The sequence below is a fragment of the Prionailurus viverrinus genome, chromosome E2, assembly GCF_022837055.1.
Source record: "Prionailurus viverrinus isolate Anna chromosome E2, UM_Priviv_1.0, whole genome shotgun sequence".
Lineage (NCBI taxonomy): Eukaryota > Metazoa > Chordata > Mammalia > Carnivora > Felidae > Prionailurus > Prionailurus viverrinus.
In genome coordinates this window covers 5559847-5583274 of record NC_062575.1, presented here as the reverse complement: position 1 = coordinate 5583274, position 23428 = coordinate 5559847, and the positions used below count along the sequence as shown (strand labels likewise).

The window sequence follows — 23428 nt, the reverse complement described above, 5'->3', positions numbered from 1 at the left end:
ATGGCTCAGAGCCTGGAGCCTGCTTCCGGTTCTGTGTCTCCCTCTCTCTCTGCCCCTCCCCCGTTCATGCTCTGTCTCTCTCTGTCCCAAAAATAAATAAACGTTAAAAAAAAAAGGGGGGGTGACCACGAGACCCCAGCTGCAGGAGGGTTCCCTGGAGGAAGGTGAAGGGCAGGGGAAGGGAGGCATCGGAGGAGCAGGGAGTCCCTGTGTGAAGGCTCAGCCAGGGGCCCTGGGAAGGCCTCTGGGTTCTGGGGTCCCCCAGGGACCTGGGAGAGGCCATTCTTGCTGGACCAGGCGTTTCAGCCCCACCTCTTCCCTGTGGAGGTTTTCCAGGAGTGCAGGGAGGTCATCGGCCCAACCCGATGGGGAGGATGCCGGGCACGGGGTGGGGGTGGGGGGGCGCGGCAGGTGGGGGGCGCAGACCAAGCCCAAGCCGGGTTGGGCCTCAAAATCCGCATAGCTCGCACCCTCCGCCCACATCCACCCCGAGGCGCAGGGAGAGATGATTTAGCTTCCTCCCTCACCAGCGGCTGGCTTTGTACTTTTGTACTCCCTAATCTGGGCTCTGCGAGCCTGGGGCACCTCCAGGTCCCTGCCTGGATACCTCATTAGCTGCCCATTAACGTGCATGACTTAGAAATTGGCCACCGGGCTGTGAAATTCCACTCGAGGACGAAAACCTCTTAGTTCTGAGGCGCTTTGATACTCGCTCTCTGCCGGCCTCCCAGGGCTGCCGTGACCTTTCTGGGCTGTGGAGAGGCGCCCTGGGGGCCCCATCTGTGTGGGCGGGCGGCTCTGGAGCACAAGGGAGCCAGTGAGGTGGCAAGCTGGCGCCTCCGTGGGCCAGGCAGGTGGCGGCTCGGCCCGGCGCCCACGCACGGGAGCGCCTGTCATCAAGGGTTGGTCTCCAGGGTCCAGCTCCTACTTTTCTCCACAGAGTACGGGCCACATGACAGGTTCAGAACTTCAGGGAGAGAGTGACCTCGCTCGTTTCCCCAGACCCGTTAGAATGTTCTGGAAGACAGATGAGGGCAGGTCCCAGGAGCCAGAGTCCCTGGCTCCCTTTGTGCACTGGTTCTGTGGTCTGGGCCTCGCTGGGACCACTGGTGACATGGGATCACAGCAGATCGCACCCTACGGGGCTGTTCCGGGGATTCCTGAGAATTCTCTGTGCTCTCGGCACAGGAGTGAGAGATGTGTGTCGAACGGGGCGTGTCAAACTCCACCATCGGTACCGATGTGTCTTTACCTCGGCCTGATTCTGGGCTTCTGGAACAGCGTTCTGAACCCCGGCTACGCGAGAATACTGGAGGAACTCTTCACATGGCTCAGGGCTTCGGATGACATTGGTCTGGGCTGTGGCGGGCATCCGGGCTTCCAGAAAGCTCCCCAAGAGCTGCTGAGGCGCGTGGAGGAGCTCGGCTCTGGGCAGGCAGGGTCCCTGTGTCACCTGCGCTCCTGAGCCCGCGGCCCCTCCTTTCCCCCAGCGTCTGTGTGTCTGTCCCTGGCCGAGGGCAGCACCCTGGGCGGGGTGAACCCGCTACTGGAAAAGGCCAGGAAACGGACTCTCCCCGGGAGCCCCCGGAGCGAATCAGCGCTGCCCACGCCTGACTTTAGCCCGTGAGACTGATTCTGGCTTTCCCGCCTTCAGAACCACAGAAGAAAATGCTTTGTTTTCAGCCCCAACTTTGCGGAAACTTGTTACCGCGGCAGCAGGAAATGGGTACACCCAGCACCCCGGGTCCTGATGGCGGCGCCCCTCAGGCTGGAGGTCCGTGGACCCCCGCCCCACGCTCTTCCGCAGAGTGGAGGCTGGGCCTCCAGGTGACACAGGGCCCAGGGCACGGCCCTGGCAAGTCCTGCTGTCCTGTCCCCTTCCTCTAATGAGGGGCCGGTCCCAGAATCTGGCTCTGGGGGAAGGGAGGGAACGGCACCCTGCCTCTCAGCCAGAGGAGGAAGCGCCCGGGGCAGGGGGGGGGGGGGGGTCAGCAGCCAGACAGCAGGCCGATGGCAAGGGCAAGGGGGTGAGGAGGGTGCCCAGCCCCTGCAGGGGCTCTGTCATCGGGTTCTGACCCCTGGGCCCGTGCTGACGCTGGGGTCTGGACGGCCGGACGGCCTCTCCCAGCCTCAGGGGCTCCCACCTCGCCTGGTACCAGAACCCCTTGGGGAGACGTGGGGGTTTTGGTAGCTTTGTCACACACACACAAGCCACCACCTTAACACCCTCAAGCGTGCGGCCAGGTGGCACTCCGTATACTCACGATGTTGTGCAACCGTCACCACCACCCCATTCTAGGACTTTTGTCCCCCAAAAGAAACCCCTTTACCCGTCTGCGGTCCCTGCCCCCGCCCCGCCCGCTTTCTGTCCCTGCGTTTGCCTGCTCTGGAATCACACAATTTGTGGCCTTTGGTGTCAGGCTTCTCCTGCTCAGCAGGGCGGTCTCGAGGCTTGCGATCAGTACGCTTCATTCCTTGGCGTCCGGACGGGTCACCTTCTGCTCCTCGGCAAATCTGCGGATGCACCTCTGGCTCATCTGCGGCTCTTGGCTGTTGGGAGTCGTGTGGCCGTGTGCTGCCACGTACACACTTGGCTCAAACACCTGCTTGCGATTCGGTTGGGTCTACGCCCAGCCGCGGGAGAGCCGGGTCGTATGCCAGCGGTTCACCTTGGGGAGCTTTTAAAATTGATTGCTGAGCTCTTCCCACGCAGCCTATGGTTTAGTAGGTCTGGGGGGAGGCCCAGGAATCTGTATTTCTAAGATACGCACCCGCACTGCCCTCAGGCCGCCAACAGATGAAACCAACATCCTGTGTGTTAATATCCGCTTATGTGGGTAGTACCAACCGTTAAGAAAAAAAGCGAGAATTTTGCTATTTCTCTGGATGCTTCTATTTAATCTATTTATGAGACTCCCGGACTCCATTTTGTGTCCAGCAGATCTAAATCTAAGTAGCACCCCCATCGTTACCAGGAAGTGGGCATCTTTCCCGCCATAGGGAAAGGGGAAGGAGCCCTGTGTTGAGGGGCCTCAGGCCCAGGTCAGAGCTGGGCTTCGAATGCTGGTCTCACCGCGGTTTCCTCATCTGAGAAATGGCAGTGACAGCATCACACGGTGCTGGGACCCCCAGGTGGCACAAGGCACATGAGACACGGGCCGGTGTGGCGTGCCTGGTGGCTCAGTCGGTTGAGCGTCCGACTTCCGCTCAGGTCATGATCTCACGGTTTGTGAGTTCGAGCCCCGCGTCGGGCTCTCTGCTGTCAGCTCAGAGCCTACAGCCTGCTTTGGGTTGTGTCTCCTCTCTCTCTGCCTTTCTTCCACTAGTGCGCGCTTTCTCGACAATAAATAAACTTAAAAAAAAAAAAAGACACAGGCCGATGCCAGGCGGGCGGTGAGCACCCAGCAGACGCAGGGAGTGCACACGTGGCCGGGGCAGGTGCCCTTGGGGCCATCGTGCACGGAGCCTCCTCCTGGGGGAGCACTGGATGGTTACAGGCAGGTGCAAGAACTCAGACCCTCGTGTCCCTCACAAAGGTGGGGCTGAGGGTGGCGCGGGGGCACCCAGCTGTCCCCATTTCCACTCCTGTCACACGACACCTTCAGGGTTCCTGCAGACAGGGCACCTGCCTGGCTCCCGAGAGCTCGCACGGTTAGGGATGAACTTGCCTCTCAGGGCCCCCAGGGCCCCCTGGAATCCCAGGTGTATCTGTGGTCGTGGTGAGCTGACTGCTCGGTTTTGTTGTTTTAAAGGTGTAGGTGTTCTCTGGGACAAGGAGAGCTCACGCTAGGGCAGCGAAGGGTCCCCTACAAGCAGGGAGGCGGCCCAGCCCGGGCCCACAGCCATCACGCACGTCTGTCACCACGGGATGGTCTGTCGCCGACCACGCCTGACGCGCCTGAGTGTCACTCAGTGAGGAGAGGGCCCACAGCGGGGAGTGGCCAGGCCGAGCTGGACTCCGCGCGGCCTGGGGCTACGGCCAGGGCTGCAGCTCAACACCTGCACCAGGTGGGGACATCCTCTCCAGGACGTGTCTCCGGGTGGACCCGGCCATCCCCAGGGCAAGCGCCTGATGAGGCCCCTTCTAGGGGAGGGCGTGTTTTCCGGGCCCCCGTCAACTGGTTTTCTCCAGAGGTTCAGTCCCTTTCTGGATAAGCGCTCCCCCATGAAGAACTCTCTCTCAGCTCAGCACCCCCTCTGCTTCGTCCCCTGCCGTCCACACCCCACCCCCCCACCGCCCCCGGTTCCATCCAATGCCTCTGCATCTGGTCATCCTCCCCGTGTGTCGCTGTCCCTGACGGGAGGCGCTCAGGCTTAGTTCTGATCCTGATGCATCAATGGGGTGCTTCCGGGCAAGGCACGGATCCCCTCTCCGGCTGCCACTGCCTCTGTGAGGTGGGACCCGCGCCACCGAGCCCCCAGCTGTGCCTGGAGAGGAAAAATGAATGCGCAGCGAGCCCGGCACACGGCTCCCGACGCCACCCCTCTGGCTAGCAGACCGGCAAGGACCCACCTTCCTTCCTTCTCCGTTACACCTCTATGGCAGCACTTTGGGCAGGCAGATCACAGAACAGCGGCCAGTTCCTGGGCACCCCCATCCGCGCCCAGAACTTCAGGATGCTACGAAGCCACCCTGTATCTGAAGACCCGCCACGGTCTTCACGTGGTCACTACTGAACTTCACTTTGCCACGTCAGACCCCAGGCGGGTTCCCTGCGTGGAGCTGGTCCCTGAGAAGCCTGGTGTGCTAACGACTCTTCTGTTTGTGACTTGGTCTCAGTGTGCGGTCTGTGTTCACGTCTGTCCGATCTCTGTCCTCCTCCTGTCCTGTCCCACCTACACGACCCCGCGCCCAAACCTAAACTGCACACGTGTGTGCCCTGAGACGGCTGTGAGAGCGCTCGATGCTGGGCTGGCAAGGTCCACCCCGTCTAAACGGGAGAGCCGGCCCCGAAGGCCAGGGACACGTGCGAATGCCGACCTCGAAGGCCAGGTGAGGGATCCTGGCGCGAACAGGAGATGCTGCCAGATCCAAGTTCCATCTTTCAGGATGAGACCTCCAAGTCGCCAGAGACAGGTGCACCCAAGGCCTTCAGCCAGCGTGGAGATTAACTGTCCCAGCTCACCGCTCTGGGGTCTAGAACTTCATTCCACAACCACACTGCCATTGCTGTTAGGAGAACTTTGCAACAGAGATGGAGGGACAGCCTAAGTCACAAAAAATTTCTCTAATCCAATCATTTGCCAACATACTCCAGATTTCAGGCTTCCCTGGAAAAATCTGAAGATGCGCTGTCCCTGAGACAAGGCCTGGGTGCCCCAGCCAGTCCCAGCTCCCGCAGCCTGCTGTCTCACGCCGAGGCCACGTCCTCATTCGGAGGACCTGTTGTCGCAGAGGCCTGCGCATGAAGATGGGCCACGGGCCAGCCCTCACGGTGCGAAGGAGAAGGCGGGGAGCCGCCCTGCCTGTGGAGGACAGGTGGGGGACCAGAGGCCCCATGACAGACCGTGCACAAGCCCCTTGTTCTGATGGGCCGATGCTACCCTCCGGTCACTGCTCACCTGAGGACACAGGCTGCCCTGTGCAAAATGCTCCCGCCCTGGGGGCTGCTTGGGGCAGAGAGAGCTTGGTGGGGCCCTAAGCAACGCCTCCAGTCTTGAGGCAATAGCCACAGAGTGCAGTTAAGAACTGCAAGGTCACAATGTGACCTCCAAGGATGGCCCGTCACAGGGAGCACTGGGCCTTAGTGACTCCTCCCTCAGCCCTCGGCCTGGGCCTTATTCTTCCCAGGACCTCCTCGGCACCCTGATGCCACACGGCCTCTACCCCTCAGGTCAGCGCATCCTCACCTGTGACGTGAAGGCCGAGATCAGCCGGCTGGCACCCAGAAAACAGACCGGACAGGCAAGGGTTAAAACCAGCAGGCCCCCTTGGATTAGGCTCTGGGTTCCTACAAACGGCACCTGGCAGGTAAAACGGCCTCCATCACAATTAGAAACTTCCATGCTTCAAGAAGGAGCCAACCAGGCAAGTGGAAAGACAAGCAACAGAATGACAGATGTGCCAGCCACACACCGAGGAGGACCCGGACCCAGAACCCACGAGGCGCTCCTACGGGTCTGTGATAAAGAAAACCCAGCTGAAACTGGCTTTAGAGAACAGACACTTCTCTAGAGACGTGCAGACGCCCGTAAGCACACGCAAAGACGTTCGACGTCGTTCAGCTTCAGGAAAACGCAAGTCCAAACCCCAGCACAGACACCACCCGACACGGAAGCTGGCTGCGCTCAGATGGCCGAGGGAGGGCGAGGACGCGGGGAACCCGAGCCTCGTGCCCAGCTGCTGGGGATATCAAATGGTGTGCTCGCTTCGGACCAGAAAGTCTGACGGCTCCCCCGAAAGCGACACAGGGCGCGGCGAGCCCCTCGCCCCCGGGGACCACACCCGGCAGAGCTGAAAACTGGCGTCCACACAGAAGCCCGTACCCGAGTACCCTTAGCACCGGGACTCCTAAGAGCCACACAGCGGGGCAGCTCCAGCGTCCACCCCCCGAGGCGCACACACGACAGGGGTCCGTCTGCACAGCGGGCTGGTGCACGGGCCCAGAAACGCCACCACACCCTGGACATGTTCTCACACGGGCGTGTCTTGAAAATACGCTAAGGGGAAGCACAAGGCCTCGTATCGCGCGATCCCACGTGTGGGAAATGTTCAGGACAGGCAGCACGTGAGGGGCTGCCACGGGCCAGGAGGGAAGGAAAAGAGGCTGATTTGCTAATGACAACAGTTTCCTTTGGGGGTGATGAAAATGTTCTGGAATCCCAGGGCTGACGGTTACACAGCCTTGCGAATACACTGAAAGCCACCGAATCGGACGCTTTGGAGGATGGTGTCGCACGTGAGTCATACCTTAAAATGAACGTGGACGACAAAAACCCCAGCCCCTGCAGGGTGACCCGGACACGTCCCAGGTTGTCCGCAGAGAAACGGGGTGGGCGGAAAAAGAGCCTTCTACACCCTTTTACTTAGCTTCATATAGGTAATGCGTATTTATTGAAAATTTTCTTCACCGATAATGGTGAAATCGAGACCCCAACTTACAAAACAGGATGGCAATTGATACTTATAAAAATAAAGCCAAGGTCTGTGTTTCACAGATTTGTGCGAGTTTCCTTCCAATCTCAGTCTGTCCTTTCATCGAAAAGGAGATCACGGAATCTGTGTTATTCCTCGTGATGCGACAGTAAAAAAAACCGCATTCCACGGACAAAAAAAATAGCTTTGTTTCCAAACAGCGCGAGCCTTTAAAGTGACTTTTCCCAACAATAAATATAGAAAACGGCCTTGGACGAACACAGTTCCGCTTGGCTGCAGCCTTCACCTGTGTAAACGTGGCCTCCCTCTCGGTGCACGGCGACCGCGTGAGGCCTCCCCGGAGGCGGGGCCGCAAGCCCCTCGTGCAGGGCCCCGGCCACCGCGACACGCACCTGCACGCGGCACGCGGGTGGCCCGAGGACAGACCCACGGACGCCGCAGCTGGACACAGGATCAGCCCCTGGGGACAGCGAGCCCGCCCGCCCGTCGCGGCCGTCCTCGAAGGCGCTCTTTGGCTGTCACGGTCGGCGGGTGTGACGTCACACCGAAGGGGTCTTTGGCGGGTGCGCCTGCTGCATGAGCTGGGGGCGCTTCACCCGGGGCTTCCTGCGCTTCGGCCTGCTCTTGGCTTTGTTGATTTGTACCACAAAGAAGGCCAGGACCACCATGGCTCCCAGGAAGGCGAAGACGGGAATGGTCTGGCCCACCTCCTGGTTGTAGCGGCCGGGCATGATCCCTGCAAGAGCACAGGGTGAGTGTCAGCAGCGCCCGAGCCGCACGGCCACGGCCACGGCCACGGGCTCGGTCTCAGGCAGACGCGTCAGAAACAAAACGCTGACTGCGCTAACCGGGCCCGTGGGGCAAACGTCATTTTCGAACCTCAGGAGAAGTGACCTCAGGTTCCCAGATGAGCAGCTTTGGGGGCCGAGGTCTTTGCTCCTTCCCCTCCCCACGCCCACCGTGACTGGCCTTCCTCCCACCACACACGACCCACGGTGAGGGTGCGCGGAGCTGCTCTGGTCCCCTAGGCGCGCCGGCAGACGGACAAGTGTGGGCGCCGGGGAGGAGAGGAGGTGCGGGTGCCAGAGCAGCTGAGAGGGAGGGCGAGCGGGGAGGCCAGGCAGGGAGCAGGACGGCTGGCCGAGCCCCCGACCCCGGGGAAAAATTGCCACACGTGGGACACACGGTTAGAAAACAAGAGCGGCCACTGGAGGATCCCTGGTTTGTCAGTAGGACTCTGTACCCGGGCGATGCAGGGGTTCCAGAACGGACCATCATCGGTGCACCCCTTGACCCCAGGCAAGGCCCTCAGGAGCTCGGCGTCACCACACAAAGTTCCCAGGGTTGGAGCACAGGGGCTATGGTGCCAATTCCCAGAAGCGGTAGGCCCTGGGAAGCTGTGACCTCTGGGGAGAGCACAGGGATCCCCAGAGAGAAACTGCCCACGCCATGCTGGAAGGACCAGGTAAGGGAAAACCGGTCCCTAAGCCATTGCCTGTAGGGGACGTTCCATGTCATGTGGAACGAGGGGACCACGTCAGAGCAACTGAGGGACACAAAGCTACTTTTAATGGAGGATCCCAGCCTAGTAAAGCCCCATCCCAGGTGGGCCAGACCAGACAATCTGTGGAGACCTCTGCGCTAAGGGTTTAGGAACCAGGGTGGGTCAGCCACTGGCTGGGACCAAGACCAGCAGATGGCAGGCGTTCCCTGGGACACACAATACACCCTTGTTTGCAAAACTTTAACGAGAGTATACAAATTACCCTACTGCAAAAAGTTTAAGCATAGCACGTGGCTATCGTGAAAGAAATTCATATTGAAAATGCAGGCAGAAAGTTCTGAAGGGATCACGGCGTGTTAGTTCATCTTTCAGGCTTGCTTCTGGCCCACCTGGCGGGGGATGGGGGGGTACTGGAACAAACCAGAACAGGCTCTAGCACAAGGAAGCCCCGAAGAACTGACCTCCAGGAATGTCCCAGGCACTGCTCTCTCCGGGGGACAAGGGTCTCACTTGAGGGCGGTTCGATCGAAAGTTGGGTAATACCACTTTGTCCAGGTCGATGGAGAGCAGCTTCTGATGTTTCCAAAGATTACTTCAGGAAAATGGATTAAAACAAGATAAAAATAAGTGGTTGCACTAACCTACGAAGCTCAGTCAATGCCTGAGAAATAACAACTGCTTTAAAGAGAAAAGCGAAGCGTCGTCCCATCGACACCCAAGTCCAGCTGCGTGCGCACCAGGGACGGTTTCCAGGTCCCAAGACAGAAATGTCAGAACCAACTCCGTGTACACGAGCTGTTGGCACTCAGAGCAGGACTCAGTCCTACTGGGTTCCTAACGGGCCCCCAAGAGCCTGTTTCTGCTTAGCGGCCACGTCCCCGAGCGGCGGGAGAGGAAAGCGCGCACTGGCCTCTGGAAGGAGCCTGAGGACGGGAGCCGGAGCCGGGGCTCGGGGACCCGGGCGGCCGAAGGAGCGTGCAGGTCTCTGCGGGGGAGCCTGCCCTCTGAGGGACACCGGGAGCCAGACCCCGCCTCTGCCCTCACCTCGCGGCCACCACGACAGTAACACCACCCGGCAGCGAGCAGCCGGGAGAGGCGGGCCGCCGGGCCGGGCGTGAAGGAAGGAAACACGCGTGCTCTGTCCCCATGCGGGGCTCGCAGTGGCGGCAGCGCTGCTACTCCCGCTCCTGACCCTGAGGCGGGCCGAGCTGGCGGGACCACACCCGGAGAAGAGAGGGGCCGGCGCCGGGGGCGGACGACGGCGCCAACAGGCCGTCCGAAGGCCGCTCTGGCCAGCTCAGGGAAAGGAATAAAGGGTGTCTGCAGACCACGAACTCCCCGTTCTTCTGCTTCTGCCTCTCCTGGAAAAGGCCGGTCTCTCACTTCGGCCAAGTGGAAGCAAAGACACCCGGCTCTCTGGGCACCGGGGGGGGGCGGGGGGGTGAAGGGGCACGGGGCGACGCAGGTCTGGGCAGGGGCTTCCTGGGCACCACCTACTGGCGGGATGCCAGAGAGCACAACGGTCTGTTCCGGCTCCCAGGATCTGACCGTATGTTCCAGGTCTCATGAGTCCAAACATGAAACTCACAAGGCTGTTATGGGATCGGTGCCACGGAAGCTTTGCGACCTGCAGCTGGACGTGTGCGGGGCTGTGTGCTCCTCGTGACAGTGAGATCCAGCTCCGGAACTTAATCATCTGGTGACGGCACTGCCTCGTTCAACAAGCGTGCAGACGGCGGGCTGTGCCGCACCGTCGCCTGAGCAGTTGGTGACGCTCTGAAGGAAGGAGGGGGGGCACCTTGCCCACGGCTCCTCTCGGGTGCGGCCACTCTAAGGACGGACACCGGACGTCCAGCAAAGACACCGAGAGATGGGTCTTCGCGTCAGAGACGGACGGAAACGTGCACTCGGCACGGGGCTGACGGACACCAGGCCTCTCAGGGGCTGTCTGGAGCCGTCCGACACGGTCTCACGTCTCTTAGCTTCACAATCGAGACCCAGAGTTAGGTCTCTGGGGACCGAGAATAATTTTCAACGGGACGCGAAGTGTGAGACAAGGCTGCGCCGAGCGGGCGTGTTAAGAACCATCCCGGCGGGGCTGGCAACGCCCAGGCGCCGCACGCCTCCCGACAGCCGGCTGGCGTCTCACAGATTACGGACGTGGACGCACATACAGACCAAGCGAGGCCTTATCTGCTTCTGCGTCCCCAACAGCAGCATGGGGAAAAAAAACGGGCTGTGGGAACTTGGGCCAACACTGTCCCCAGTGGGAACTGCTGACCGCAGCTGGAACTGAAGTCTGGTCTGGACGCTAGGATCGTGGGAGGTTATGAATAAGCGGGATGTAAAAATGGAATCTTATCAGAAACGATTAAATGATGGGATGATAACTGGAATGGAAAAATACTCCATCATCAGTTCCGGGAAGGAGCAGCTGACGAAGACAGGAGGAGTCTCTGACCCCGCACTCTTCTGCCGAGCATGTTCTAGCGGAGCAGTGCACCTCGTGCTCTGCGAGGACGTGCGGACAGCCTCCTCTTGGTGGCTCACAGCAGACGGTGGCCCTCCGTCCCCGGCCACCCCAGTGCCCGTGCCCGCCGAGATCCAAGCTCGGCGGACAGCCCGGCGAGGGTGCCTGAGCGGCCGGGCGCGTGAGGCGTGCTGCCTGCGGGGTTGGGGGCGGGGTGATTTCCCACAGCACCACTCGAAGGAGACTCGTAGGAGGTCTGCCCCCCAAGCTGTCCCGGGACACGGGCCCCTGCTTCACTGCGCCACGACGCCACGTCAGCACAAGCCCGCATCCTCCCTGCCGGAAACAGGGAGAGGAGTCGGAGAGAAAACACGGGAACCGGCGCGCTGAGCTGGCTGTCGTGCCCGGAGAGGAACGGCAGGGGTAACTCCAGCTGCGGCTTCGGAAAGGAAAGGAGGCGGACGAAGAGGCGGACAGAGCTACTGTCATGAAGCACCGGGCAGGTTCGCCAAGTCTGGACACCGCGTCCACAGGTGCGGCGAGGACCCTGTCGTGGCGGGAGTCGTTCCCTCGGGGACCACACCGGGCGCCGGGGTGAGGGCACAGACACGCCGCGGGCCAGGCTGCACCCCTACCCTGAGCAGCCTCGGCCCCTCGGGCCGACAGAAGGACCTGTCGGCGCTCCAGAACCCGCATCACAAAGAGGGAGCGCTCGACTCTTGAACCCTGAGCCGGAGGAGCCAGAGCTTCCGTTCAAGGGACAGCACTGTCAGACCTCAGCTTTTTAAGCAGGAATCAACCAAATCTAACAAAATGCTCATTACCCAAAGCGCTTCTTTAGGCAGGACGCCACCAGAGAGCACAGTTGTAAAGGTCGACACGGGGGCTCGCCAACTTAAATATCATCACAAGATGACAAGCTGGAAGATCTGATTACTTGATAACGATGTCAGTAAAATTCCATTCTCCCTCGTAAAAAAAAAAAAAAGTCATGAATCATAAACCCCGAGGAAGGAGCGGAAAAGCACAGCAAGGCACTCACCTGGGAGCGGTCTCGTTCAAAGGCTGTGGCTTGGCCCATGACAGGTGTGGACAGGCCGGTAGGGCCCGAGGCTCCGGGCCTCCCAGACGGGCCTCGAGGACCTTGGAGTACCGGTGCAGGTGGTTCCCTGCGGCAGAGTCAACACAACAGAAAACCACGTCGTCAGGAGGACACGAAGGGGAAGACCCCCCTGCCGACGGGCCTGCTACGCGCCCGTGAACCTGTCTGCCAGGCTGGGGGAGCAAGCGCTGAGCGGTGCCCCGGGGACGGGTGATCACCGAGAGTGAGCGAGCAGGCCGGCCCCTCCCTTTATGGTGGCCACAGTACACGGGGCAGGGGCCTGGCGACCTTTACTGACCACAGACACAGGCACGAGGCTGTACCTGAGGAATCTAACCTGTACAGAGACTTCTCGAAGACCGTCTCCCTCTTTTGGAGTATTTAACTCTCAGGCAAAAGCAAAAACTGCATTTCCAAATTTCCCATTTTCTAGATCTGCACCGTTCAGTGCTGCAGCCACACGCGGCTACTGAGCAAGCGACACGGGTCGAACGTCACACGTTTAAGCAGTAACACTCGGGTGAACCGGGCCAACGTATTTCACTGAAATGAATTTCACCTGCTTCTTTTTCCTTTTCCAACGTGGCCACTAGAAGGCGCAGAACCGGATCCCTGGCTCACGCTACCCGCTTTGCGGTCCTGGCGGGGAGGACCTGAGCGCCCTTGGGCCAGCCCTGCCCTACGCAGAGTGGGCGAGGCCGCAGGTCGCCACGGCTCACCCCCTCCTTCCCGACCCGTGACTTCTGCGTTTCCAGGTCAGGAATGGAAAGAATGGGCTCTGTTTTCACGGGTTCTGAGAGGCCTGGTGAGGACATCTGCGTGACGACCGCCCAGCCCAGTGCCCGGCACCCGTGAGCACCCAGAACGCGGGCCCTTCTTCCCAGAGACCCCCGGGAGCCAGGGCTCTGTGAGGGGGAATGAGGACTGTGGGGCTGGGCAGCGTGAGGGCCTCGGGGTGAGCGTGTGCTCTGCTCCCGGGGGAACGGCGGAGAGGAGCTGTGGCACCGCTACCGGGCCCCATTCCCAGTGCCCATGGGCTCACTCACCTTCCATCCTCTCTGGGGTGACCGAGCCGGCTCCGCTGGGAGGCCGCTGCCGGTTCCCGGAATGGCTGAGGCTGGGAGGGGTCACCCCGTACGACGTGTACTGGAGGAGCGCATCCAGGAGCCAGAAGCAGTCTGTGGGTGCAACGGGCGTGCTGTTTAGGGATCAGAGTTTTCTAAGGAAGTCCTACAGGAAAATAAAAGCCCCCCCCCCCCGCCCCCCCCCCAAGTGAGGGGAGACGGGGAATCGCCTATTCTTGAGAAGCGCACAATCTCCCCGGTCACACGGTCACAGCACAACAGACAGGACCCGACTGGGGGCTTCACTCCCGGCCCAGGGCTCAGGTGGGTCACTGCCACCGGGCTCGGGGCTGGACAGGCGGCCCAAGCGCCACCTGGCTTTGGGTGATGAGGACAGAACGGAGCCCACTCGGGGACGGCCAGACCCTGTGACAGAACGGCTCAGACGACAGGAGTCCAAGCGAGAAAAGAAATGGGGCACCAGAGCTCCTGCCAATCCCAGTGGCTGTCCTGTCTGCACTGTGAGGGCTCAGCAGAGACCAGAGCGTGCACTCCACTGGGAGGTGGGTTCGAGGTCACCGCAGGTGACAGGTCAGGTACAGAGTCTAGTAATCTGGGTCGGTGGGCCCCACGCACGACACACGCCAACGGGACAGTCAGCCACTCTGTGGGACGTTCAGGGAGTCTCGGCGCCGGCCGCCACCCACACAGAGGGTCGTCTCATCGGGAGATGGGGGTGCCGCCGTGTCTTCACACCCGGCCGCTGCCGCCACACGGGTCCGGACGGGCCCCCGCCACATGACACCAGCAGGCACTTCGCTCACTCAAGGGCGCTCTGGCCACGTGCTCAGAGCACTGCCACCGTGAGTATTAGAACCACAACAGCCCTCTCCAGCACTTAAAATTTTAATAAAGACTCTTACCAGGAGATCTCCGGTCTTAAAAGAAAACCTCTATGGAAATAAAACATCAATCTCCTTTCAGCTGTGACTTTAACCTTTTTAAAAAGACCAGCCACGTTCTAAGGATTTACACAAAACGCTAGGAATTTATTCAACCTCAAGTTCACCCAGAGAGAGGAGCACACGGCTCCCAGCTCACGTTCCAGGCCTTCATTCTCTGCTCTGCTCGGGCCGTCCCCTACCTGCCCTATCCGCAAACGTGAGGTGCCCACCCCCTCCCCAGCCCCGTTCTCCAGGACCTGGTTTTGTTGTCACCTCGCCAGGCCAAAGACGCCCCACTTTTTACGTCCCATTTCCTCCTTTACAAAATGAGACATAAACTGCGTTCAGACTCAAACCCCCAAATTCGGAGGCGGCACAGAGAGACGCTGACAAAGAACAGCAGTGCTAAGAACCAGTCCCCCTGGGCGAGCCCCCCACCCCCGACGGGGGTACCAAACACCCCCACTGATGAAGGCTCGCGACAGCCAAATCCCCAAGTCTGGGAGGGGAGCCAGGCGCCGGCCCTCCAGGAAGAGCGGATCCGGCCCGGAAAGGGCCCCCCGTGTGGCACTGCCTGTGACGTGCAGACGCCAGAGGGGGACGCTGGGGCGGGTCAGGCAGAGAGCCACTCCACTGAATGCGACGGCCCTGGCCCCCGCCCGCCTGGTGACGACAGCACGAGGGGAAGGCGGCGCATGCGGTCTGTTGGGGCTTCCTCAGGGAGGGGTACCCAACCACAGCTCCACACAACCCAAGCAGCTGGGACCTGCCCACCTGGCTCTCACGGGCAGGTCTCTATTCTCCAGCACCTTACCGGTGCCTCTTCAGGGACAAGGGGGGTATGTCATGGTCACGACTCCCAGTCTGCTTCTCGGCCACACATCAGTCCTCACCCTTCTGTCGGTGACTGTCATCCAAGCAGTTGGAGTCTCCGTACAGCACAATCCGGCCTCCACCCTCCGCTGGAATCTGATAAAGTCCCAAAATGGGGACGTTTTCGACCACGGCCGTTTCCTGCTTTAAAACCTCCAATCCTGAAATAACAGCACCACAAAAAAACGTTGAGGAACGATTTTCCAGTTGCCACTTGACATTTAGCCCGTGCAGCACCGACAATCACAGCAAACTCCACCATCCAATCACGACGGTGCAAGCTTTTACAAAGGACAACGTCCTAAGCGCCACGAATTTGGGTTTTAGCAAAACTCACCTCCACACGGTCCTCTGACGTGTTCCCTGGAAACGGCAATACAGGGTACCTACAATCCTAAGAGCGGCTTTCTGTCCCTTCCGACCATGCTTCAGGCCTGTCCTGGGACTACACTCACAGGGGAGGCCAGCCACTCAACAGACACACCTTTGAGGATTTGGTGACGTGTCCCCGGCTTTGTGTTTCACTACTCAAAGTCAGGACAAACGTCACTACGTTTTAGATCCTCCGCCCGTTTTAGATCCTCCGCCCGTATGCTTTAAATGCAGATTTACGACAACCGTCATATCTGTGTCACAATTACAAATGTTCCAACAGCAGAGCTCTCTGACCTCTGCCCAATCCGATGACACAGGTTACGGCGTCTTAACGAATCAAGAAGTCACGGGCGCATAAGTGCCGCGGACGGCAGATGCCGGTGACCCACGTGATCTGAGAGTCTAGCCCTGCAGCAAACGCCTTCCTCTGCACTGGAGACGACGCACATCTTCATCTCGCCACTTGCCGTGTGGGTGACGTCTGAAATGTCTGCGGCTATAAAGACACGGCATTTCCTGCTCTCTGTGGATAATCCCAGCAGGAACAGAGCGGAAGAGAAAACCAGATTCTCTTTGTTGGAGGGAAAGACAGAGCGGGAAAACCGACGAAACAGGCCGCGTGGTCCCAGGTTTGTTTCTGACAAGGGTCCCTTTCGACCCGGCATAACCCAGATTGTCAAATTCCTATTTTGTACCCAAAGGATGATTCAACTAAAAGGTCATCTGGATATAAAAAGCCCCTCAGAAAAGACTTCAAGGTAATTCGTTTTTCTTTTCACTAACAGAACACAATAAAGTAGGCACCCTCACATCCACTGTGATTCCTCTCCCCTCAAAACCAGGCAGCAACAGGCTGATGACGAGGCCGCTGCTGACACCCGCACCAGAAACACCACCAGCGGGCAGAGACAGACTTCAGAAGGAGCCACTAACCCATGGTAAACCCGGCCAGTGACGGGGAAGACAGAATCATTTGTGTACCTGCAGTTAAAATGCAACCTTTTAAACACAGATCTGCTCACAGACTGACCTCGCCTCGATGAAAAGGAAAAAATTCCCTCCAGGCAAAAAAAAAGTAGATTCTATCTTGGAAATGCAGATAGATAAGCAGGAAATTCTGCTTTGTCATTTTCAACGAATGCAACTCCCTAACTTCTAATTACAGCAAACATTAAACTTCATTAGAACCAGAACTGCGAGGGAAGATCTTGCTTTCCTTCAAATTCTTTGGGTTTTTTTTTTAAGATTTTATTTTGAAGTAACCTCTACACCCAAGGAGGAGCTTAAACTCACAATCCTGAGAGATCAAGAGTCCCACTCTCTACTGACCGAGCCTGCCATGCGCCCCTATTTTCTTCCAATTCTTAGGGGAATTTTAAGAGATGACTGTGTAATTAATATTCTGTACACAGTTAAGAGCTTTAAAATTCAGTCGACGTTTTTCTAGAATTCTAGCCATCTTGGCAGTCACAGAAGAATAATTCACAAACAGTAACGAAAATTTCAAGCAACTCTGAAGGTAGTTTAAATACAAAAGAAAATCTGCAAATATTCAACACCTGCCCTCCTGCGGGAAATCCCATTTAGTCTGCAGTGATCAGTATCCACATAGATTCAAACTTATCTATCTCTGCAGCCCCCAGAGCCACCACCCAGAAGTCTTGCCTAAAGTAGGTACCATGCAAATTATATCACAATGAGTTATTTTTTTAAACTTTTTTTAATGTTTACTTATTATTGAGAGACAAAGCAAGACAGAGCCTGAGCACAGGAGGGGCAGACAGAAGAGGAGACACAGAATTTGAAGCAGGCTCCAGGCTCTGAGCTGTCAGCACAGAGCCCAACGCAGGGCTCGAACCCAGCAACTGCGAGATCATGACCTGAGCCGAAGTCGGACGCCCAACCGACTGAGCCACCCAGGCGCCCCAACACAGTAAGTTTTTTTAAAAAACAAAACTGCTAATAGATACAGGGTGATAAAAATGTTCTGGAAACAAACAACGGTGATGGCTGCACAACTCTGTGAATACACCGATGATCACAAAATCGTACACCTTAGAAGAGTGATGTGAAAAAAATTTTTAAAAATTAAAAAAGCAAATGTGAATTATAGGCAATAAAACCGTTACTTAAAAAAAAAAAGGAAAGCAACCAAAGCAGCATTCCTTACCTTGGTCTTTAAAAGTCTGTGTTATCACTATGCCATCTTCTGGAAACTTAGCGATGCTGCATCCTGACGCGTAATACACTAGAAAGTTCAGAGTTACAGTGACACAGAGATGCTTAACACTTTATCAAGAGCTACTCACTGACCTAAGATGCACTCTTCAGATATGATAATGTTCAGATATGATAATCTTTCTAACGTTATTTTTACTTTTAAGACAAAGGCTGCTGACACCTGGTTACGCTTAAGTAACAAGTAATTACGTCAGAATTCAAGTTACAAAATGCTATTAACGTACGGTTTCTGAACAGACTTGAGAAGTCTGAGCTTTCAGTCAGGACGAGCACAGCCAGTAACAATCATGCTCACGATGTTGTTCTAGAAGCCAGTTACCAAAAGCTCATCTGTGGGGAAACGTAAGTGGGACGTGCAAAGTGATGTCATAAATGGGATTTGATTCGCCGGGGGCCCAGGAGGTACTTCCTCTGGGAACACACAGCACGTAAAGCAGCAGACAGGTGGCGCTACGGTTGCGAATGCTGCAGAAAATATTCTTTTTAAGAGTCTGGATGAAACCACAGCGGTGTTCCCGCCCAGCTTTACTACAGAACACAGAAGTCGCTCCTAGAGACAGCGGCTCTCCCCACGGCCCTACTTCTTTAGTCGTCATACCCTTCCCTCCCTCTGAAACCCTGACGTCAAAGACACACAGCCTCCACTCGGGCACCTCAAGAGAGAATGCGCCCCTATTAAAAAACAAACGCAAAACCTTACTGTCATGGTTTGCTAAGGTAAAATCCCCTTCATACAGGCCATCGCTGAACCCCATGTTCCAGACAGACAGAAGTTCGTTCAGAGCAGGGACATTAGCCCCTCCGGTGTCCGGCATCCACCACTGCCTGCGGAAGAAACGAGGGTGCGGGTCATGAGGGGTTAAAACACCCCCAGACGCTCCGTGTTCTCAGGACGAAGCGAATCCCCCTGCAGAGTCCTGCCTGTGCACACTAAGGTTTCAGCTCTAAGCTCCTGTCTGCTCTGAGTGGCAACACGGCGTACGTGCTCCGGCCAGCGTGCAGAATAAACCCCAGATGAATCTACTACACGCGATGCGCGGCAGGTCCATACGCACACAGCCATAGGGCCTGGAGCCTGAGAGAGTCCGCCAAAGCAAAGAGAGGAGGAAGGAGCCTTTGAAGTGCGAGGAAGTCGCAGGCTCTGAGGAAGAAAATTCGAGGTGTGATGGAGACACATGCATAAAACACTGGGAATCCTTGACCAAGAATTAATCTACTGGAAGGTTCCTTGAAATAACGGTTCCTTCGACCCATTTACACGTGTATAGATTCCACAGCAGAGACGGGAGCATGAAAAAGAGCAAGCAGAAAAGCCAAAGTCACGCATCGAAGGTCAACAAGGGAAGGCAAGGAACCTTTCGCTCCGTCCCCGGCATCAAGGAGCGGCGGACCTACTCCGCCAGCGACTCTCTGGGGAACGTCTCACTGAGGGAGGGGAGCCCGCGCCGCCCGAGCGTCTGAGCCTGCATCCGACGGCCGGGAGGACCGCCAGCGGGCCAGTCGTCTGCTGTACCGGCCGCAAACAATTTCACTCCCGAAAAGCCCGATACCAACTGCTCTCAGTACCTTGTGTTTTCATCGTAAAACTTGACTTTTCTCATGACGGACGTGTTGTACCAATCGCTGAAGACGATGAGAGAAAGGCCGTTGTCCACGTCCCTCCTCAGTTTGGCCACCTCCTCGGGGAAGTACTCCTCTTCGCTGTCCACCATGAGCAAGGTTCCTGAGGGACAAGGTGCCGGTGGTGAGTCACGCCTCGGAACCGCGGGCGTCACTGCTTCAGAAACACAGCATTTCGGTGGCGCCCACGTGTCAAGCTGTCAGGTTCTAATATTCGGTCTGTGGCCCCGCGGGCTCTCTAGAAGGGGGTGGGGTGAGCAAGAAGGGACCGGGGTCCAAAGGCACAGACACCCACGAACTACCCTGGCCTCCGTGTCACGTGTGACCCCTGACGTAGCCACGTTTCACCCACTCGAGAAGCAAAACGCGGCGCCAGTTTAATGAAAGTAAACAGATAAACAAAAGACGAGCAAACGTCCTCGTCCCCAGTTTGGCAGGTCCCGTTTTACCTGAAGGTCACCACCACTGCCACCAGACGGGAACAGGGCCACTCTGCCCCAGAGCCCCGCTGCAGCCCCCCGAGGACCAGGAGGCCCCGCGCCCGCTCCCTCGCCGCCTCTTCTACCCCGCGGTTCGTCTCGCCGACCTCCCCACGCGCGGCCGGCACCTCGCGGTCACTCACCGTACTGACTGGCGTCGAAGCACGTGAAGGGGGAGCCGAGGACTTCGACGAAGTAGCCCATGCTCCTCAGGTGCTGGTACATGTCCCTGAAGTTGGTGTGGATGTGGTCACCGTTCCTGAAAAACAGGAAGTCGCGCGCGAGGGTGACCCCTCTCCCCTCGCGGCCGCTTCGGAAACCCGGGCGCCTCTGAAGGAGCCCGGCTCACGGCCGGCAGAGGCCTGGGGGGCTCCGGCCCCCGCACAGAAGTCGGCCTCTCCAGACCAGCGTCCTCTGGGCTCGCACGGAAGACGGCAGATAACAGGAAGTCGTGCGTGTGGCACACGCTCGAGGGAGACGCCACGAGGAGGAGGAACGGCCCAAGAGCTGGTGCGTAAAGCACGCCGAAGCGTCACGTTGGCGGCGGCATCCGTGGCCAGAGCCGCCGCCCAGAGGCAGCACAGGAACGCAGAGGCTCCGGACAAGCCGCCCCGGCCGGGGAGTACGCGAACCGTGCCTCGCAGACGCGGTCGCCTCCCCGTCCCTTCGCCCCGAACCCGCTCACTTTCCCACCGTGCCCTCTACCTAAGCCGCTACCCGCCCGCCCCACGGAGGCGCCAGGGGCCCAGGGCTCGTTCTCTCTGCCTGGCCCCCGGCCCCTGAGAGCCAGCTCCTGCGCAGGGCTGAGCCCGTGTGCCTCCCCAGGACGCCTTCCCTCGACCTACGGACTTCTCACCACTTCTGTCCCCCTGCCTCTAGTAAGAAACGTCTTCACAGAGGGCACACCGCACCTGTAAGCGGCCGGCTCCAAGCTTTCGGGGCTCCTTCCTCCCACCACAGACCCCGGTACTCACACGAGGGCCGCAGTGAGCCTGGCGTACAGGCCCGGCGGCAGCCAAGCCAGATGCCCCGGGGGGCAGGCCAGGGGGGGCAGGCCAGGAGGGCAGGCCGAGGGGCTGCACGGGGCAGGGTCTGGAGGGCGGAGGACAGACCAGGGGGTCTGGCACGTGAGGAAGTCTGGATAGGCAGCCACGCAGAGTTTTAGGCCGACTCTGCCCCAATTTCTGCCTGTCGGGATTACCAGGGCTGCTGCGTGGAGAATGGACTCGGGGCACAGTGAGACTGGCCAGGAGGCTGGGACGCCGTGCGGGCAATGACGGCGGCCTGCACGGGGGTGACAGGTGGGGAGCAGGGTGGGTGGCAGCGGCCCCTAGGGCAGGACCCGGGAGGCACTGCGGAGGCAGGGCTGACAGGATCTGCTGACGGATCCAGCAGAAGTAGGGGAAGACGGCAATGGAGGGCGAGCTCGGGGTTCCAGTGCCCAGGACAGAGGTCCGGAAGGAGGAGCACGGAGCGCCCTGAGCGCGTCTGGGGGGCGCGGAGGTCGGGCCCCCTGAGGGGGCGGCGACCCTCGGTCCTGCCGTGGCGGCCGCTTACCAGTCCAGAGGGTCATTCTTCATCCGAAGGTTGTCCCTGGGGAAATAGCCGGGCGGGTAGCGGAGGTTGTGGTACTGGTCCCAGAGAACCCTCTTGCTCCGGGCGGGAGCAGGAATGATCTTCACCTTAATCGGGAGCTTCACGGTTGACGTCTGCTCTGCACCACTTTTTGACTGAACGAAATTTACAAAAATCTGAATGGCCCCTTGGGCTCAGAAGAAACCTTCGGGCTCTGGGGCTTAAAAAAAATCACTGTCTACCAATTTCACGCAAATACCTCAAACACGAGAATTCCTACTGACGAAGGTAGAAAGAACCGTAAAACTCGTCCCGTTAAAATTCTTCGTCTAAGAGTTTATGACGTAAAATTTAAGCACCCTGTTCCTAAAAACTCCTAGACTACACGGCCCCTCCTGGAGAAGGCACATTTCTGCAACCACTGTGGACCCAAAACGTGGCCCAGAATGGTGGAATCTCCCGTCGCCCGGCAACAGAACGGGAGGCAGCATCGCCCGCTGCCGAGTAGGTTTTATCGGCCGCTCTACAGGCCCGGGGAGCACGGGTCATGGCCTGGGAGCCCAACACGTCCTCCAACCGGGCTTCCCCACCCCGAGACCCCGGCAGGAGACGGCGCAGGGGTCGGGAGAACGGGCCCCTCCCTGGCCCACACTTACTTCCACCTCCGCCGGGGAAGCGACGGTGACCATGACGTGCCCCTGCGCGATGCCTTCCCACGAGGCCGCTTTCTTGGTGACAGAGATGGAAACGGCCAGGTAGCCTGACCAAGGCCACAACACCGAGGAGTAAGAGAAAGCCACTTCGATGTTGTCCCCGTTCTGTGGTAAGTAGGGCTGCCAGTCAGGCTGGAGGACAAAGGCAAAGGCTGACGTGAAACGCTCACCTGAGTTACCTGCGTTAATATTTCATTACGTAGTGCAAAGTCGAGTTTATCCTCAGACCCTAGGCAAGCTATAACCAAAGCAGACTACAGGACGTCTGGCACGTCACCCACTAGAAAAGTCTGCTGTCCCAAAAAAAAAATAAATAAACGCTGAAAAAAAAAATAAAAGAAAAAAAAAAAGGGGCGCCTGGGTGGCGCAGTCGGTTAAGCGTCCGACTTCAGCCAGGTCACGATCTCGCGGTCCGTGGATTCGTGCCCCGCCTCGGGCTCTGAGCTGATGGCTCGGAGCCTGGAGCCTGTTTCCGATTCTGTGTCTCCCTCTCTCTCTGCCCCTCCCCTGTTCATGCTCTGTCTCTCTCTGTCCCAAAAAAAAACAAATAAACGTTGAAAAAAAAAAAAGAAAAGAAAAAAGAAAAGTCTAGAAACCACTATCTGGGGCAGCCTCCCATTTTATTTTTTGTACTTTTGTATTCTTTAAAACGTTTATTTATTTTGAGAGAGAGAGCAGCCTCCAGTTTTAAAGAGAATTCTTTCCCCAACCTTAAAAACGGAGGACACACGCTTTGGCAAAGAACTTCCATCTGATAAAGAACGTCAATAAATGAAATCCGTCCAATTTGAGAACAGACTCCGATTCGGTATATGCTTCAAGAATCACATTAAACGTTAACTTAAAGGAATAAAATAATGCAACGGCACAGACTAACTGTCCAGACTCAGAATGCAAAGCTACTGGCTGGGCAGGGAGAGGTCTCTGCGGGACGCCCAGAGGAAGAGGGGGCTCGGCCCCTTCAGTCCCCCCCAACCTTGAGGAAGGAGGCACGAGAGGAGACGTCTGGAAGAAACACAGATTTCCTCTTAGGAAATGAACCCGTATTTCAAATCAACCTAAATTACTCATTTCCCTCGCAAGGCGGAGAGCAATATTGTCCCCAAGTGAGTCAGCATATTTACAACAAACAAACAAACAAATCTGAAAAAGAGAAATATTTGCAGGATACAGCATCACAAACAAGGAAGAAAGAAAGGGATCTGTGATAAACACTCTTGGAACCACTGGCGACCAACAGAAAAGTTAATTTTTAGCCATCTCTTAGGCCATATATCAAATTAACTCAACGGTGAAGAGAGGACTAAGTATTTTACAAGCATAAAAGGAACGTTAGAAGATAAAATCGAGATTTTATCGGATCTCTGGAAAA

At 57.9% G+C, this 23428-nt stretch overlaps 1 protein-coding gene across 3 annotated transcripts in view; it reads right to left on the bottom strand.

The window, feature by feature from the left end:
* Positions 1-7026: 7026 nt before the first annotated feature.
* Positions 7027-23428, bottom strand: part of MBTPS1 (membrane bound transcription factor peptidase, site 1) — a 52509-nt gene continuing 36107 nt past the window's right edge. The window contains exons 13-23 of one of the 3 annotated variants that reach the window (XM_047837098.1): positions 22000-22188; positions 21326-21498; positions 19912-20027; positions 19236-19392; positions 18370-18494; positions 17599-17676; positions 15074-15214; positions 13219-13350; positions 12113-12239; positions 9062-9192; positions 7027-7832 (exon numbers count right to left, since the gene is read on the bottom strand). In XM_047837098.1, the coding sequence (XP_047693054.1) occupies positions 7636-7832; positions 9062-9192; positions 12113-12239; positions 13219-13350; positions 15074-15214; positions 17599-17676; positions 18370-18494; positions 19236-19392; positions 19912-20027; positions 21326-21498; positions 22000-22188 (1566 nt within the window). In that variant the 3' untranslated portion in view covers positions 7027-7635. Of the gene's footprint in view, positions 7833-9061; positions 9193-12112; positions 12240-13218; positions 13351-14954; positions 15215-17598; positions 17677-17893; positions 18495-19235; positions 19393-19911; positions 20028-21325; positions 21499-21999; positions 22189-23428 lie in introns of those variants that run through there. The other 2 variants (XR_007147536.1, XR_007147535.1) reach the window with 2 other exon arrangements.